The sequence below is a fragment of the Oncorhynchus mykiss genome, chromosome 15 (genome assembly GCF_057628025.1).
Source record: "Oncorhynchus mykiss isolate SJ-2025 chromosome 15, ASM5762802v1, whole genome shotgun sequence".
In the NCBI taxonomy this organism is placed as follows: domain Eukaryota; kingdom Metazoa; phylum Chordata; class Actinopteri; order Salmoniformes; family Salmonidae; genus Oncorhynchus; species Oncorhynchus mykiss.
In genome coordinates, this window is record NC_143036.1 from 45,410,891 (window position 1) to 45,424,892 (window position 14,002).

The 14,002-nt window shown below is 40.4% G+C and overlaps 1 protein-coding gene across 2 annotated transcripts in view; it reads left to right on the plus strand.

The window, feature by feature from the left end:
- Nucleotides 1-8,952, plus strand: part of b3glcta (beta 3-glucosyltransferase a) — a 106,567-nt gene extending 97,615 nt beyond the window's left edge. For both annotated transcript variants that reach the window (XM_021563238.3, XM_090200167.1), the window contains exons 13-15: nucleotides 269-388; nucleotides 6,443-6,587; nucleotides 8,026-8,952. In XM_021563238.3, the coding sequence (XP_021418913.3) occupies nucleotides 269-388; nucleotides 6,443-6,587; nucleotides 8,026-8,193 (433 nt within the window). In that variant the 3' untranslated portion in view covers nucleotides 8,194-8,952. The remainder of the gene's footprint in view (nucleotides 1-268; nucleotides 389-6,442; nucleotides 6,588-8,025) is intronic.
- The last annotated feature ends 5,050 nt before the right edge of the window (nucleotides 8,953-14,002 follow it).

The following is a 14,002-nucleotide window of genomic DNA, read 5'->3' on the forward strand; positions in this document are numbered from 1 at the left end:
AAGACTGCCTCCTGAGGGCACAGTCGGCAAACTGATTATTTTTTATTTAGTGTGGAAGTTAAGTTACCAGATGTAGAGAGCAGCGGAGTCAAAATTTAAGTGGGGGGTTTTGATGAGGAATATCCTACCTGTTGTACCAGTGTGTGTGTATTGTGTGATGAGAGAGAATATATGTGTGTGTGTGCATGCGTGAATGGTGCATGCATGCACACGTGTTTGTTTGTACATGCATGTGTACCTGATGAGTGTGAGTGTATGCCCTCCCCAGCCTGCCCAGACTGCAGATGCTGTTGAGCTGTTACAACCCCTCTGAACCGGTGTGTCTAGGGGAGAGGTACGGCTACGGGCTGGGCCAGGGAGGCTACAGCTACATCACCGGAGGAGGGGGGTGAGTCACTTACAGCTTCTACATCCCAAATGGCACCCTATTCCCTACATAGTGCAGTACTTTTGATGGCCCTGGTTAAAAATGCTGTATTAATCCTCTGTAGGGAATAGGGTGCCTTTTGGGACTCAGCTAACATCTCTGACACAGACATTTTGGATGCAGAATTTTATGTTAATTGAAACAGAACCCATCTTTATAGAGCAGTGGTTTTCAACTACGATCCTCGAGGACCCCCAACTCGAGGTTTTCATGATTCCAACAGACCCGAAATTCCGAGGCCCGCCCAGGGACCCGAGCGGTTCCAAGTCCTAAATTCTTACTTTTGTCTCGGATCTGGGTCAGATCTGATGTAACTGTCACATGTCTCGTGTATGTGCAACTAAAATAGATTTGCTGACTGGGCCTGATTGGACCTGTCCTCTGATAATTGAATATGTCTGATGTGATGAGAACTGCGCAAGCTTGTCTGTGTCAGCTAACTGCAACTCAATAAAACGTATAGCTTATGTCCAACTGAAACTGGTCCCGGCCTCTCACCTCACGTGCGCCTGCTGCTGAGGAGAGAGAGAGTAAGAGGAGCCTTGGCCTATAGGCTACTCTTGATTGCACAGATGGAGGCCTTTTTTTAATTAGGTAAAATGAAAGTTAGAGTAGAAAGATTATAGTGAAAAGAAATTGACAAGGGAAATCGCAACAAAGCATCCTTCACTCATGCTGCCAAACATACCCTCGTAAAACTGACCATCCTACCCATCCTTGACTTCGGCGATGTCATTTACAAAATAGCCTCCAACACTCTACTCAAAAAACTGGATGCAGTCTATCACAGTGCCATCCGTTTTGTCACCAAAGCCCCATATACTACCCACCACTGCGACCTGTATGCCCTCGTTGGCTGGCCCTCGCTTCATACTCGTCGCCAAACCCAATGGCTCCAGGTCATCTACAAGTCACTGCTAGGTAAAGCCCCACTTTATCTCAGCTCACTGGTCACCATAGCAGCACCCGTAGCACGCGCTCCAGCAGGTATACAGTGGGGCAAAAAAGTATTTAGTCAGCCACCAATTGTGCAAGTTCTCCCACTTAAAAAGATGAGAGAGGCCTGTAATTTCCATCATAGGTACACTTCAACTATGACAGACAAAATTAGGAAAAAAAATCCAGAAAATCACATTGTAGGATATTTAATAAATGTATTTGCAAATTATGGTGGAAAATAAGTATTTGGTCAATAACAAAAGTTTATCTCAATACTTTGTTATATACCCTTTGTTGGCAATGACAGAGGTCAAACGTTTTCTGTAAGTCTTCACAAGTACTTATTTTCCACCATAATTTGCAAATAAATTCATTAAAAATCCTACAATGTGATTTTCTGGAGGGAAAAAAAATCTCCTTTTGTCTGTCATAGTTGAAGTGATGAAAATTACAGGCCTCTCATCTTTTTAAGTGGGAGAACTTGCACAATTGGTGGCTGACTAAATACTTTTTTGCCCCACTGTATCTCACTGGTCACCCCCAAAGCCAATTATTCCTTTGGCCGCCTTTCATTCCAGTTCTCTGCTTCCAATGACTGGAACGAACTGCAAAAATCACTGAAGCTAGAGACTCTCCCAGAATCTCCCGCACTAGCTTTAAGCACCAGCTTAAAGGTCCACTCGGAAATGAGTTACCTCTGGTTTGTTCAGCCATTCACATTCACATTCACAAATTAATAGAGTTTTGGGATAAATGCCGAAAATAAGGTCTAAGGTTAACACAGGCTTAGGAAATCTTATACAGGGCATTCCGAAAGTACTCAGACCTCTTGACACATTTTGTTACGTTACAGCCTTATTCTAAAATGGATTACATTTAAAAAAATCCTCATCAACATATACACAATACCCCATAACAAAGCAAAACACGTTTTGTAGATTTTAAAAAATTCAAATTTAGAAGTATTCAGACCCTTTGCTATTTCGAGCACAGGTGCATCCTGTTTCCATTGATCATCTAAAGATGTTTCGACAACTTGATTGGAGTCCACCTGTGGTAAATTCAATTGATTGGACATGATTTGGAAATGCACATAGGTCCCACAGTTGACAGTACATGTCAGAGCAAAAACCAAGTCATGTTTAGTGCCCTGGGGAAGAATATTAAACATTTCTGCAGCATGGAAGGTTCCCCAAGAACGCCATGGCCTACATCATTCTTAAATTGAAAAAGTTTGGACTCTTCCTGGGGCGGCAGGTAGCCTAGTGGTTAGAGCATTGGGCCAGTAACCGAAAGGTTGCTAGATCGAATCCCTGAGCTTAAAAGGTAAACATCTGTCGTTCTGCCCCTGAATAAGGCAGTTAACCCACTGTTCCTAGGCCGTCACTGTAAATAAGAATGTGTTCTTAACTGACTTGCCGAGTTAAATAAAAAAAAGTTGAACGGTGTTTCCTTCAACACATTGGTATGGCTGGGGGTGTTAAGGGGTGTTAAGAAGCGCTGTTTGGCGAGTCATGTTTTAGAGGACACATGACTCGACCTTCGCCTCCCGAGCCCGTTGGGGAGTTGCAGCGAGGAGACAAGATCACAATTGGGGAGAAAAAGGGGCTAAACATTTTTTAAGTAAATAAAAAATAAGAAACTTTTGTGACGGTTTTGTGTGGTATGGCTATTATTAGGCTATAACCCTACTGCAGGCCTATGATATGAAGACAGTGGGCACCGGCGCTCCAACTGTCAGTTGAACTTGAGGTGAGGAAGACTGTTTCAGGCCTACCAGAGTTACTCCTATAATCTAACAATATAATGCTGATCTTTATACAAAAATATTCTGGTAGAAAATGTTTCAAAATAGCCTCCTATTATTATTCCAATATCTGTATAGTAGTAGTAGCCAATTTCACCAGGATAAAGAAATGCATGTTGGAAACATGGCCCTGGCATATCTCTATCTTTCTCTGTCTCTAGGGCTAAGCTTCTCTTCCTTCATATTTGAACATTTTTATATCATACAGTATACCTATAGGCCTATATGCTTGTAATGCCTTGATGCATTTCTGCTCAAATCTCTTACAGCTGAAACGTGAGGTGGACAATTATTGTTTTAGGAAAGTAAAAAACAATAAAACAATAGGCTATACAGTTTTTAATATGCTACACATCGAAACACAACAAAACTTTATTTTTATAGACAGTTTTTAAGCACACAACTGTCGATCATTTGGCCAATATTGCTTGTTTATTGATGGCTCTGGCATTCGAAGGTCTCTTTTGATTTCTACTCTCGGATCTGAACGGGTCTCTCTGTCCTCGGGTCCATTTCGGAACGGGTCTCCATTTATTTGTTTTATTCATTTATGCATATTGGGTCGGGTGGGAAAGTCACGGATCCATTTCAGAACGGGTCCAACTTTTTGGACCCATGAAGACCTCTACCCCAACAGTGCATGTTTTTATTGTATCCTCAGACAAGCACACCTGATTCAACTTGTCAATGAATCATCGAGCCTTCAATGAGTTTGTCCAGGGCTACAACAAAAATGTGTGCTTTTGGTGGTACTCGAGGACCGGAGTTGGGAACCACTGTTTTAGAGGAATTGTAGTAGTGGTGGGGTTGGTGTTGAACTGTGTATAAACTGCAGGAGGAACTATATTTAGAACAAATCCATTAGCAATCTCTCAAACACCCGTGTTTGCAGTTTTCTCTACAGATACTTATCTTCAAGTACTTGTATTTTTTCTGAATGGCCTGTGCCTTGTTTCTCTGTAATGAGTTTCTGGTGAAATTTTTGCATTCTCACTTCAAATCATTGCCATGGATTTGACTGGATTATTAGATCAAAATATAACAATAATAGAATATAAGACCGACATAAATGTGGTCAAATTGGCCTATTGCAACCACGATTGGCCACCTAGATCATTGCCAGTTGATCTCTCGTTAAACCATCAATACCATCAATATGAGCTAAAATCACCCTACAGCTGATATCAGTTGCAACCATCATCCGCCACCAACTTACCATTTCCATAAAGGGTCTGCATACTAGGTTTGCTGTTTGTCCCTCAAGACACCGTTGCCAGTACACTTCCTCAAAATAGTCTGAATTTGCCGATGTCTTAGTTGCACAATTTTACATCTAACTAAGATGTTTGGGGCAGTATTTCTCAAGTGAAATTTGCATGAAAACAAGTCGTCTCTCGCTGAATGACAAACACTTAATTGAAGAATCCTTACTGTTGACCGATCACAGACGAAGGGGCGTAGACTTTGGCTACCAAAGTTCAGCTTACCTCAAGAAAAATAATTGTGTCCACGAACAGCCAAAAAAAAGCTTGGCGAAGACCAATATGAACAAAAACGTTTGTCATAAATTTTGTCATAATGTATGCACCGTTTCGGATGGGAAGCCTGGTTTCCGGATGTCTCTCTTATCTTTAATGCAACCAACATTTTTCAAGATGATTTTGCCCTCTGGTGGGTAGCATCATCGGAACTTGCAATTTTAAGGGTGATTTATCGATTTGACAATCGTTCTGTACAACTGAAATAAAGTATTTAATGTCCTTGTTTACCACGGAAAATCTACTATGGCAATGTAGCCTACCCTTTCCAATTTATGTAAACCAATTAATGATTTTACTTGTCTGAATCGAAAATGCCCATTTCTTATCAAGAGTGGAAAAGGAAATATTCCTGAGCTGTAAGGCTACACATTTGATATTTGAAACAAAATTGTGATTGTGTCGTATTTTGAATCAAATAATATTGTATTCTTATATTGTGAGGATAGTGGAGATGATTTTATTTTAAGCTATTTGTAGAACAACTTGATAAAACTCAATAGTGAACCTACTATACAAAATAGTCATTATTGTAGTCTACTTTATTGAAGAAACAATGTCTGAATTGGAAGGAAATGTGGTAGGATGAGTAATTTGTTATTATTTGGAAGTCATTATCCAAAGAAACAGATGCCAAGTGTTTCATTTTATGATATTTATATTGTCTATCACACACATTGCTGCAATCAATATCACTTTAATTTACAATGTGGTCGGCTAATTAATTAACAATTGGATTTCAAAAACGTTATTTTCGCAAATTTATAATTGTCGTAATGACATTCCCAGTCTGATCATTTTATTTCAGTTGTAATATGTCACATTCTTCCGTTCATCTTTTTCATATTGCGATGTCCTTGTTCCTAATAGGATGATTTTTCATTGGGACAGGAAGTAAAGGCAGACTGACCATTTCCCATGTCATTTTCACTGTCTAGTATCAAGCTGGTTTGACACCATAACAGCGTCAGATCAGCAGGTCTAGTAGTTTATTGCAGAGGGTTTTTTTTCATTGCAACCAGACTTGTTTTAGCTCGGAGCTCCTTGTAGTCTCCCGTTTAGTAGCGTGTTAAGAAATCCAGTGGCAACTTGCAGGTAACCCGCAGGTTCCGAATCTTCGTTGCAATCAGGCCATTCATTCTTATTTGTGGGATGTGTGTGTACAGTTCATGTGAAATTAACCAGACTGCTCTGCTAAGGGTCGCTCTTTACTGGACATTTTGAACACAAACTTTTAAAGTACTACTCCAGTCTATTTTCCATCTCATTTATCACCTGATTTACTCAGTAGGTGGTCCAGGTGTCCTCTTACATGGCAAAAATGGGGGGGTGGGGGTCTCTCTTCTGTTCTCTATTGCTCTATTGTTCCTCAAGCAAGGGGGGAAGCCGATGACAGAGGGCACCATCAGATCAATTCCTTTAATGGCCTACTCCAACTCCACTATTTTGCTCAAAACATATTTGTTTACCCTTAACTGTGTGTACATTGCTGTATTCATACGTGGGATAATGTTTTTTAACAGGTTCAATCCACCTTGTTTTCTCTGAACTGTGTTGGTCAGAGTAGTAATGTTGACGTGTGCCGTTAATAATAATAATAATAATAATAATAATAATAATAATAATAATAATGTATTGGATTGTCCACTTAGGTGCTCAACCATTTTCTGTGCCAGAACGCTCCCCAAGCTAATGTGTGTTGGGGTGTGTGTGTGTGTTGTGTCCTGTCAGGATGGTGTTCAGTAGGGCCGCGGTAGTGAGGCTCCTGGCCAGTGACTGCAAGTGTTACCGTGATGACGCCCCTGATGACATGGTGCTGGGGATGTGTCTCAACGCTCTGGGGCTCCCTGTCACACATAGCTCCCTCTTCCACCAGGTAAAACACTGACCTTACCCATTACCCTTATGCCAGGAACCCACAGTTTTATTTTATTGACACGATTCATGCTTCACATACTATTCATGATCGTTATTGTCGTACACGAAAAACGGGAGCTCCAGAGTCGCTCGGTGTCGCAAGGTCAACAATAGCTGATTTACTGCACTTGTGATCTCCCGACAACACCAAATTGTCCCAAACAAAAGTCTAGCCTGTCAGAATGTTCTGTCGTAGCTCTGTACTGTTCGTACTGTCTGAACACTGCTACGAAGAAGATTCCACGCCAATAGGAACGCTGCATACTGGCATGCACTGTAGAAAATATGAAGCAATTGGTTCATATTTATACACAACATGTTATCTAAGATTTTCTATACCCAAATGACAAGTATTATGGAGTGAAAATATCCAAATCAAATTTTGTTAACCACATTGAAGGCATCTTCGACCACAGATTATGGCATATTTGACAAATAAGCACTTTCTGCTATCTGCTATTTTTTCTGACAAATTCAAATCAAAGCAGATAGAACTTAATTTATACAAGTGGTAAAGTGAGAACACCCTTCAGATAGCAAATCCTTAATATGTATTAGCTATTATGTTGTACATCCACTGCACGACATAACAACGTTTGGATGATCAAAAAACGCACTGAGGGAGACAGCCATTACCTTATACCTTTTTTTTTATCCATTACCCTTACCTCATACCAACTACCCTAACCCATTACCTTTATCTAATAAGTTACTTAAGACTTAATACTGTTTACCCATTATTCTAACCTGATAATACCAACATTTCACAATTCAACATTGATTGTTGTAGCAAGGCCTTGGTAACGAAGATACTAGTCTTTGAAATTCTCTCTGATTTAATAGCCCTGTTTATGAAATTCTCTCTGATTGTACCAGTGTATTTAATAGCCCTGTTTATGAGTAGTACAACAGTCTGGAGTGCGGTGTCCGGTGGCTTCACTACATTCCTACAGGAAATATTGTACTTTTTACTCAATACATTTTCCCTGACAACCCAAAGTACCCGTTACATTTTGAGTGCTTATCAGAACAGGAAAATTGTGAAATTCACGCACTTATCAAGAGAACACATGGTGAAATGATTTATACTTTTACTTTTATTTTTTATGCTTAAGTATATTTACAACAAAATACTTTTAGACTTTTACTCAAGTAGTATGTATTAGGTGACTTTCACTTTTACTTGAGTAACTTTCTATTAAGTTATCTATATTTTTACTCAAGTATGACAATTGTGTACTTTTTTACACCACTGGTAAGCAGTCTATGGACAAAATAAAAGAGCAATCCATGCTTTGGTTTTGTCTCCAAATGCAAACTTTTTAGCATTTGTGACACAACCAATGCAAGTCAATAACCTCGATATTAGCTTTTAAATAATTGTTCTGTCCCTCCAGGCACGACCTGAAGACTACTCCAGAGACTTCCTAGCCCACCAGGTGCCCATCTCTTTCCACAAACACTGGAACATCGACCCCGTCGCCGTCTTCAACAGGTGGCTAAAGGATGAGTCGATGTCAACAAGCACACACGGACTAAACAAGAGCACCAAGGAAGAGTTATAGTCACTCAGACACTATGTGTGTGTGTGTGTGTGTGTGTGTGTGTGTGTCATGGACAAACATATTGTCAGCATGTTTCCTCCATCGGTGTAAATGTTTTCTATATTGTGAATCTTGCGGAGATATCATTTGGAAGGTTCATGCAAGCCTGTCCCTGACTGTGTATATGGGAACTTATTCATGACTGAGGCCAGGATTCAATCCAAGGCGCGTTAGAGCAGCGCAATATAATGGACTTTCAAAGGTAAATGATGCTTGAGTCGACATGCTAGCATTGACCATGAATGCGATCTCGGCGAACGCCGGGGAAAACGTCTTTGGATAACATATTGTCGGCTGTCTAACGCTCAGCTATACATATTGAATCCCGGCCACAGTTTCAATTGATTTGCATGTTGAGGTTGTCAGTGTGTGTTCAGATCTTGTCTGTGTATATTTATATGATATAATCTATTCCTTGCCAAGTTGAACAGTGAAACTGTTTTTTTTTTTTCTCAAGGACATATTACTTATTACATTATTACTACATGCTGTACAATGTGTACTATTTTGATATCAAAGTGTTATTACTTAAAAATATATGTTTGAGCTGTCTTATTGGAGTTTTATTTCTGGCATTTGGTTTCAGGATTAATTAATGACTATTAATTGTGAATGTAAATAATAGGGGCTATGAAAACATGTGTGTGTTTTCATTGCCCCTATTATCACACACACCAAATACTGTTGAATGCAATTTCAAATAGAAGCTATGAGAAATGACTCAAGATGTTTGGTTTATTATTGCTTTGATATGATACCTGTGAAAGCAAAGGGCCTTGCACTGTGCTTGGGGGGACACCCATATTCCCCTCATGACACACTAACTTTCCTCACATTACTTCATAACTTCATGAGTGATCGGTTTGAACTTGTGTAACTTTATTTATGGAATACTTATCAACACAGGCCCAGCATGGGGAAAGGGATGTGAATAATACAACTAGGCTGACATGTTAAAAATACAGTGCATTGCGAAAGTATTCGGCCCCCTTGAACTTTGCGACCTTTTGCCACATTTCAGGCTTCAAACATAAAGATATAAAACTGTATTTTTTTGTGAAGAATCAACAACAAGTGGGACACAATCATGAAGTGGAACGACATTTATTGGATATTTCAAACTTTTTTAACAAATCAAAAACTGAAAAATTGGCCGTGCAAAATTATTCAGCCCCCTTAAGTTAATACTTTGTAGCGCCACCTTTTGCTGCGATTACAGCTGTAAGTCGCTTGGGGTATGTCTCTATCAGTTTTGCACATCGAGAGACTGACATTTTTTCCCATTCCTCCTTGCAAAACAGCTCGAGCTCAGTGAGGTTGGATGGAGAGCATTTGTGAACAGCAGTTTTCAGTTCTTTCCACAGATTCTCGATTGGATTCAGGTCTGGACTTTGACTTGGCCATTCTAACACCTGGATATGTTTATTTTTGAACCATTCCATTGTAGATTTTGCTTTATGTTTTGGATCATTGTCTTGTTGGAAGACAAATCTCCGTCCCAGTCTCAGGTCTTTTGCAGACTCCATCAGGTTTTCTTCCAGAATGGTCCTGTATTTGGCTCCATCCATCTTCCCATCAATTTTAACCATCGTCCCTGTCCCTGCTGAAGAAAAGCAGGCCCAATGTTTGACAGTGGGGATGGTGGGTTCAGGGTGATGAGCTGTGTTGCTTTTACGCCAAACATAACGTTTTGCATTGTTGCCAAAAAGTACAATTTTGGTTTCATCTGACCAGAGCACCTTCTTCCACATGTTTGGTGTGTCTCCCAGGTGGCTTGTGGCAAACTTTAAACAACACTTTTTATGGATATCTTTAAGAAATGGCTTTCTTCTTGCCACTCTTCCATAAAGGCCAGATTTGTGCAATATACGACTGATTGTTGTCCTATGGACAGAGTCTCCCACCTCAGCTGTAGATCTCTGCAGTTCATCCAGAGTGATCATGGGCCTCTTGGCTGCATCTCTGATCAGTCTTCTCCTTGTATGAGCTGAAAGTTTAGAGGGACGGCCAGGTCTTGGTAGATTTGCAGTGGTCTGATACTCCTTCCATTTCAATATTATCGCTTGCACAGTGCTCCTTGGGATGTTTAAAGCTTGGGAAATATTTTTGTATCCAAATCCGGCTTTAAACTTCTTCACAACAGTATCTCGGACCTGCCTGGTGTGTTCCTTGTTCTTCATGATGCTCTCTGCACTTTTAACGGACCTCTGAGACTATCACAGTGCAGGTGCATTTATACGGAGACTTGATTACACACAGGTGGATTGTATTTATCATCATTAGTCATTTAGGTCAACATTGGATCATTCAGAGATCCTCACTGAACTTCTGGAGAGAGTTTGCTGCACTGAAAGTAAAGGGGCTGAATAATTTTGCACGCCCAATTTTTTTGTTTTTGATTTGTTAAAAAAGTCTGAAATATCCAATAAATGTCGTTCCACTTCATGATTGTGTCCCACTTGTTGTTGATTCTTCACAAAAAAATACAGTTTTATATCTTTATGTTTGAAGCCTGAAATGTGGCTAAAGGTCGCAAAGTTCAAGGGGGCCGAATACTTTCGCAATGCACTGTAACCCTTTACATCAGGGGTGTCAAACTCCTTCCATGGAGGGCCTAGTGTCTGCAGGTGTTTGTTTTTTGTCCTTTCAATTAAGCCCTAGACAACCAGATGTGGGGAGTTCCTTACTATTTGATGACCTTAATTCATCAATCAAGTGCAAAGGAGGAGCAGAAACCCGTAGACACTCGGCCCTCCATAGAATGAGTTTAACACCTGTGCATTATACAATGTAAAGTCATGATTGAGTCATTCACCAAGAATAGAGCGTCCTCTTCGGTCTTCTGTTTCCCTATTTATCAGAGTAGTCTGGGATACTTATGAATAAATTAACACGGTGAAACTCGCTAAATGCACTTTAATTAATTATATCCTCTTTTAGTTGCATTCTGTTGGATAGTTTTACTAAAGCAGCTTAAAGGGATAGTTTTCTCATTACTTTAAATTCATTATACCTTGTCATAGACGGGCTCTAATCAATCAGTATCGTGGAAGTTCAGTGTTACAGCGTTAGGTAAACGTTCCCGTGTTAGCAGAGACAATATGTCGGCTCAATTGCCAAAGCAGCAGCTACTCTTCCTGGGGTCGAGCAACATGAAGGCAGTTTATACAATTTTATACAATAAAATACATTCACAGATTTCACAACACACTGTGTGCCCTCAGGACCCTACTCCACCACTACCACATATCTACAGTACTGTGTGGGTGCGTGCGTGCGCGCGCTGGTGCCAATGTTTGTGTTGCTTCACAGTCCCCGCTGTTCCATAAGGTGTTTTTTTTTTATCTGTTTTTTAAATCAAATTTTACTGCTTGTGTCAGTTACTTGATTTGGAATAGAGTTCCATGTAGTCATGGCTCTATGTACAGTAGTACTGTGTGCCTCCCATAGTCTGTTCTGGACTTGGGGACTGTGAAGAGACCTCTTGTGGCATGTCAAGTGGGGTATGCATGGGTGTCCGAGCTGTGTGCCAGTAGTTTAGACAGCATTAAACATGTCAATACCTCTCATAAATAAAAGTTGTGATGAAGTCAATCTCTCCTCCACTTTCAGACAGGAGAGATTGACATGCATATTATTAATATTAGCTCTCTGTGTACATCCAAGAGCCAACCGTGCTGCCCTGTTCTGAGCCAATTACACTTTTCCAAAGTCCTTTTTTGTGGCACCTGACCTCACGACTGAACAGTAGTCAAGGTGCAACAAAACTAGGGCCTGTAGTCCCTGCTTTGTTGATAGTGTTAGGAAGGCAGAGCATCACTTTACTCAATTTCCACATTATTTATTACAAGTTTTAGTTGAGGTTTTGGGTTTAGTGAGTGTTATGTTCCAAATACAATGCTTTTAGTTTTAGAACTATTTAGGGCTAACTTATGCCTTACACCCACTCTGACACTAACTGCAGCTCTTTGTTGAGTGTTGCAGTCATTTCAGTCGCTATAGTAGCTGACGTGTAATAGTGTTGAGTTATCCACATACATGGATACTCAAAGTTAGTGGCATGTCGTTAGTAAAAATTGAAAAAAGCAAAGGGCCTAAACAGCTGCCCTGGGGAATTCCTGATTCTACCTGGATTATATTTGAAAGGTTTCCATTAAAGAACACCCTCTGTGTTCTGTTAGATAAGTAACTCTTTATCTACATTATAGCAGGGGGTGTAAAGCCATAACACAGCAGCAGACTATGATCGATAATGTCAAAAGCTGCACTGAAGTCTATCATCAATTTCTCTCAGCCAATCATCAATCATTTGTGTAAGTCCTGTGCATGTTGAGTGTCCTTAGTTCACCTTTATTTAACCAGGTAGGCTAGTTGAAAACAAGTTCTCATTTACAACTGCGACTTGGCCAAGATAAAGCAAAGCAGTGCAAACAACAACACAGAGTTAGACATGGAATAAACAAACATAGTCAATAATACAATAGAACAAGTATATATACAGTGTGTGCAAATGAGGTAGGATAAGGGAGGTAAGGCAATAAATAGGCCATAGTGGCAAAAATAAGAACAATATAGCAATTAAACACTGGAGTGATAGATGTGCAGAAAATGAGTGTGCAAGTAGAGATATGGGCTATGTACAGTGATCTGTGAGCTGCTCTGACAGCTGGTGCTTGAAGTTCGTGAAGGAGATTTGAGTCTCCATCTTCAGTGATTTTTGCAGTTCGTTCCAGATATTGGCAGCAGAGAACTGGTAGGAGAGGCTGCCAAAGGAGGCATTGGCTTTGGGGGTGACCAGTGAAATATACCTGCTGGTGCGCGTGCTATGGGTGGGTGCTGCTATGGTGAGCAGTGAGCTGAGATAAGGCGGGGCTTTACCTAGCAGAGACTTATCGATGAACTGCAGTCAGTGGGTTTGGCATGACTATGAAGCTTGGCCAGCCAATGAGCGCGTACAGGTCGCAGTGGTGGGTTGTATATAGGGCTTTGGTGACAAAACGGAAGGCACTGTGATAGACTGCATCCAGTTTATTGAGTATTATTTAGTATTTATTGAGTGTTGGAGGCTATTTTGTAAATGACATTGCCGAAGTCAAGGATGGGTAGGATGGTCAGTTTTATGAGGGTATGTTTGGCAGCATGAGTGAAGGATGCTTTGTTGCGTAATATGAAGCCGATTCTAGATTTAATTTTGAATTGGAGATGCTTTATGTGAGTCTGGAAGGAGAGTTTACAGTCTAACCAGACACCTAGGTATTTGTAGTTGTCCACATATTCTAAGTCAAAAGCGTCCAGAGTAGTGATGCTAGTTGGGTAGGCGGGTGCAGGCAACGAACGGTTGAAAAGCATGCATTTAGTTTTACTAACGCTTCATTGAATCAGATGGCTCATTCATCACAAAGCACACTGATATTGCAAACTACTTTAATGACTTTTTCATTGGCAAGATAAGCAAATTTAGGGATTACGTGCCAGCAACAAACGCTGACATTACACATCCAAGTATAACGGACCAAATAATGAAAGACAAGAAATGAAGAGGTGAAAAGCCACTGGGGGTCAGACAATCTGGATGGAAAATTACGGTGGATAATAGCAGACAATATTGCCACTCCTACTTGCCACATCTTCAATTTATGCCTACTAGAGGGCGTTTCCCCTCAGGCCTGGAGGGAAGCTAAAGTCATTCCGCTACCTAAGAATAGTTAAGCCCACTTTACTGGCTCAAATAGCCAACCAATCAGCCTGTTACAACCCTTAGTAAGCTTCT